This window comes from Colobus angolensis, unplaced genomic scaffold (genome assembly GCF_000951035.1).
Source record: "Colobus angolensis palliatus isolate OR3802 unplaced genomic scaffold, Cang.pa_1.0 Scaffold142, whole genome shotgun sequence".
NCBI lineage: Eukaryota > Metazoa > Chordata > Mammalia > Primates > Cercopithecidae > Colobus > Colobus angolensis.
This window is the reverse complement of record NW_012114511.1, coordinates 5,820,358-5,825,320: the sequence shown is the minus strand read 5'-3', so window position 1 is coordinate 5,825,320 and position 4,963 is coordinate 5,820,358. Positions and strand designations below refer to the sequence as shown.

The 4,963-nt window shown below is 51.0% G+C and overlaps 1 protein-coding gene across 2 annotated transcripts in view; it reads right to left on the bottom strand.

Moving 5' to 3' along the window:
* LOC105507012 (ankyrin repeat and KH domain-containing protein 1-like) overlaps positions 1-1,917 on the bottom strand; it is a 67,200-nt gene extending 65,283 nt beyond the window's left edge. For both annotated transcript variants that reach the window (XM_011935354.1, XM_011935355.1), the window contains exon 1: positions 902-1,917. In XM_011935354.1, coding sequence (XP_011790744.1) covers positions 902-1,198 — 297 coding nt within the window. In that variant the 5' untranslated portion in view covers positions 1,199-1,917. The remainder of the gene's footprint in view (positions 1-901) is intronic.
* Positions 1,918-4,963: the final 3,046 nt, after the last annotated feature.

The following is a 4,963-nucleotide window of genomic DNA, read 5'->3' as shown; positions in this document are numbered from 1 at the left end:
GAGACCAGCCTGGCCAACATGGCGAGACCCCCGTCTCTGTCAAAAATAAAAAAATTTTCTGCGCATGGTGGCGCACGCCTGTAATCCCAGCTACTCGGGAGGCTGAGGTAGGAGAATCGCTTGAACCCGGGAGGCGGAGGATGCAGTGAGCTGAGATCGCGCCATTGTACTCCAACGTGGACAACAAGAGCGAAACTCCATCTCAAAAAAAAAAAAAAGAGGTTTCCATAGGCTGCCTCACCTTCTCCAAGCCTAAAACCTCCGAGTTCAGCTACCCAGCTATTCCAAAGCTCAGGGATGCCTTGGAACTTCCTTTTCCTGTCTAACTTCACAAAAGGTCCCAGAAGGAGGAGTCACGTGATTTTTCAGGGTAAAAGCCGAGAGATACCTAACACTCAAACCTGTCTCAAACTGAAGAGGGAAAATAAGAACCCTCTTTAAGCACATAGGTAAGACACACACAAGGCAGAAGGCAAATAAACGTATCCCTCAACTGAGGAGAAGCAAAGAAGAGAAATGATCTTTGCACCAGCTCTGTCTCTGTCTCTGTTTGTCTCTCTCAGTACCAAGGGCAGGGACTCTGGCAAGACCCCGCCCCCCCTCCCCCAACTCCAAACAGGGTGGGCGGGAGGCAGCCTGAGGAGTCCCTGTTCCCGCGCGAAGCTCAGAGACCAAAGGACTCCCTATTGTGGGTCTACGGATGGTGACGGGAACCTGTCCCGCTCGAGCTGAAGAGTAAACCGAGGGCTCACTAGGCCCTCACCGCGGCCACCGCCGCCATGGAGCTGACCGCTGTCACAGAACTCCGTCAGGGAAGCGCGAGGATGGCCCCGGCCCAGAGCCGACCCAAAGAGAATTCACGCCTCACACTGTGTGGGAGGCGAGGGTCCCGGAGCCTTACCTCGGACACTTCGTCCTCGTCACTGCCAGAGGCACCACCTCCACCCCCGGTCCTCAGCACTGCAGCCGCCAACTTGAAATCTAGCGCAGCGTCCCCTCCGCCGGCACCGCTGGCGCCGCCGCCGCCACCGACTCCCGGCGCTGGCCCGGCCTCCCCAAAGAGCCTCACGGTGCGGATCCCCAGACCGACCCCTCCCGGCGGAGGCGGCTCCGAGGCCCCAGCTGGGGCGGATCGCGGAGCCACAGAGTCCAGGTCCTCCTCAAAGGAGGTGCCGCCGCCTCCGCCATCAGTCAGCATTGTTCGCACGCGGAGCCGGAGACGGTGCCGACCCACTTGCGGCTACCGCCGCCGCTGATCCCGGGAACGAGAGGAGCAGCAAGAGGAAGAAGCGTCTCCTTTCCCCCGTCCCAGCAGCGCCACTAACTTCTCACTGCCTAACCTGCTGCTTCCCGCCCCCGAGACTCGCCACTGGCTGCAATACCCTGGCGGCTGCAGATCATTGGCCCTAGTGACCCGTCGCTCAGGCTATTCGTCACGCGCAGCTTGCTGGCTCGCAGCCGCCAAGCTGCGTTGACCCGCGCAGGCCTAGGCGGTTGCGAACACCCGCCTCCTACCCTTCACGAGCTGACTTCCGGTCTTTTTCTATGTTTATTGGCCAACCCGTCTGACTATCGCATCACGACCTTAAAGTGGATTAGTTGGCCTTGTGGTCAGTCATAGTGACCCCGAACAATGGGAGAACTCATTGGCGCCATAAAGTGTCGGTCACTTTGTCGCGGGACGTCGCGTGGTACAATTGGCCTGTGAGAGTACCATTCATCCCGCCCTCATCTGAGGTGACGGGAAAGGGCCGGGAAATTTCCACTTCTGAATAAAATGACTGCTGAAGTGATGACCCGCAAGAATTGGTCAAATTTGGAGTAGACTTCACCCTGCACTTGGTGAAACTTGTACGTCAAGGATGCAAGAGGCGCCGAAGTAACGCAGCTCCCACCTGTCGCTCTCTGCTGGGCGCCCAGACTAGGGCCGGAGAACAGCTGCATTGGGATTGGAGAAAGGAAGCCATCAGTCTTAGGGAGGCTCCACCTTCTTGCCATTGCCTGGTTGGAGGAGCGAAGCGTCAGTCACTAAGAGCGGTCACCACCTCTGGGACAGGTGAAGATGCGTAACCTATTTGCCGCGGGCTATTTGGGAGGGAATAGGGGACAGGGAGCGGTGAGGGGACAGTCGAGGGGCAACGCTGATCCTGCTTCGCGCCTCCCGCCTTTCCGAGTTGAGCGTAGCGCGCGGGTCTGAGGGACACCCGGGGAGCTCCTTGGAATGGCCGCCTAGAGGAGACTCGACCCGCCCGCGTGCCAGGAGCTGGCCGCGCGTCGCAGTTCTACAGCTTTCGGGCGGGATCTCCCAGCGGGGCCGCGTTCTCCTGCTTGCGGACGGCTGCGGGCCTGAGGGCTGGACAGCGCCATGCCTCAGTACCGGGAACTGTCCCACGTAGGAAGGTGGGAATGCCGCGAACCGCGCGCGGAATCCGACCTCAGAGTGGAACAGGGTGGTGAAGAGTGCGTGCTCCGGGGCAGTTTCGAGTTCTGGTGCCGCCACTTATTTGCCGCCTGGTTCATTTTTGTGACTCAACTCGCTCCTCTGTGAAATGGGAGTAATATTAGTACCTTCCTCATTGGGTTATTGTTACGAATAAATTAGATGATAACGTAGCGCTTAGCAAAGTCCCAAACTTACAGGAAATAATCATTTTTGCTAGTTATTATCTCCTCTTCCTTCAGGAACTCTCTGCTCGCCCCTGGGTCCTACCAGCGCAACTAATTCCAGTTATAATCAGATCTGTGTGGTGCAAAACAAGGCTAGCTGTGGTGGTTTTCCCTCCTCTAAAGATGTCTCTTCCTCCCTGTATCCATCTCTCTATCTCTGTCTTTATCTTGTCAATAAAGAGGGGGTTAAAAAATGCTGAGATTCTATAGCGGGCGCCGTGGTTTACGCCTGTAATCCCAACACTATGGGATGCTGAGGCGGGCGGATCATTTGAGCCCAGGAGTTCGAGACCTGCCTAGGCAACATGGTGAAACTCCGTCTCTACAAAAAATACAAAAATTAGGCTGGGCGCGGTGACTCACGCCTGTAATCCCAGCACTTTGGGGGGCCTAGGTGGGCGGATCATTTGAGGTCAGGACTTTGAGACTAGCCTGTCCAACATGGTGAAACCCCGTCTATACTAAAAATACAAAAATTAGCCGGATGTGGTGGTGTGTGCCTGTAATCCCAGCTACTCGGGAGGCTGAGGCAGGAGAATCGCTTGAACCCAGGAGGCGAAGGTTACAGTGAGCCAAGATCGTGCCACTGCACTCCAGGTTGGGCGACAGAGCAAGACATCGTCTAAAAAAAAATAAATAAATAATAATAATAATAATAATTAGACCAATAATAATAATAATTAGACCAGCATGGTGGTGCACGCCTGTAATCCTAACTACTCAGGAGGCTGAGGCGGGAGGGATCCCTTGAGCCTGGAAGATAGAGGTTGCAGTGAGCCGAGATCCTGCCACTGAACTCCAGCCTGAGCGATAGAGCGGTGCCCTGTCTCAAAAAAAATTAAAAAAAAAATCTGTTTCCATCTAATCCTTTAATCAGGGATCACCAAAAAAGGAGTCTGGTGGTTTGTATGGAAAATATCCTTTGACCCCGAGAATGTCCATATGATAACAGAATTTGGCTGGTAAAAAAAAAGGCCAGGCGCAGTGGCTCACGCCTGTAATCCCAGCACTTTGGGAGGCAGAAGTGAGCGGATCACGAGGTCAAGAGATGGAGATCATCCTGGCCAACATGGTGAAACCCCGTCTCTACTAAAAATACAAAAATTAGCTAAGTGTGGTGGCACGTGCCTGTAATCCCAGCTACTCAGGTGGCTGAGGCACGAGAATCGCTTGAACCCGGGAGGCGGAGGTTGCAGTGAGCCGAGATCGCACCACTGCACTCCAGCCTGGCGACAGAGCAAGACTCAGTCTCCAAAAAAAAAAAAAAAAAGTCATTTTCTCCTCTCTTACAACTTTAACAAAGGCCTTTATATATCTCAACTGTTTAAGATTTAATGTTTCATCATCCTTAAACTGGGATCTGAAATTTTTATAAGAATATAATGATTTTTTTATGACTTTAAAAGTTGATTATGCCAAACATTTATTTAAAAAACATTTTGAAGATCATAAACATTTATTTGGCTTGGTTATTGCTCATTTTGACATTTCACATGTAAAGGATAGTGTTTTCTATGAGCAGAACATGTTAGTTAAATGTTCTTTCTAGATAATAAATAAGTTGTAGAAAATAAAAAAAAAAGTCTTGTACCTATTCTACAGAACTATTAATGTAAATGCTATGTACACTGGCTTTAGTTAGCATTTGTGGAATTTAATTAGCCTATACCCTCAGTGCTGTTAAGTTTTCAAGGCATGTGTGACTAAGTCACAACCCAAACTAATAACACCAACAAAAGAAACCTAGCACTGCCCAGCCCACTTCAAAGCTGGATTATCCAGAATTGGTATGGATACATCCTTAGGCAAAAACAGGTATTGACTGGTACAGCATTACAAAGGAACTGCTTGTCATGCTTACTACTGATACAAAAATAATTTGTGAGGCAACTCCCTGAACAAACTCATTAAATTCTTTAAACAAATGCAGTGACTCTCAAGGACACAGGGAAAGGAAATATGGATATATATACATTTTTCTCAATTTATTTGAGAGAGAAGAAAACACTCTCTTTACTCAGTGCCTACCGACTAACCCCGAGTATAGCTAAAGAAATGTGATTGAGCAATAATCTTTGTTTCACCAGGACCTTTACTTGAGATACCTGTCAGTAGTTTGACAATCAGTATGGGAATTAGGAACTCCCAGTCTCCTATATTTTGGTGACTGCTCTATAGAGTCTCTATTAAATGTGATTTAACGGCTGGGCACGGTGGCTCATGCCTGTAATCCCAGCACTTTGGGAGGCCAAGGCAGGTGGATCACCTGAGGTCAGGAGTTCAAGACCAGCCTGGC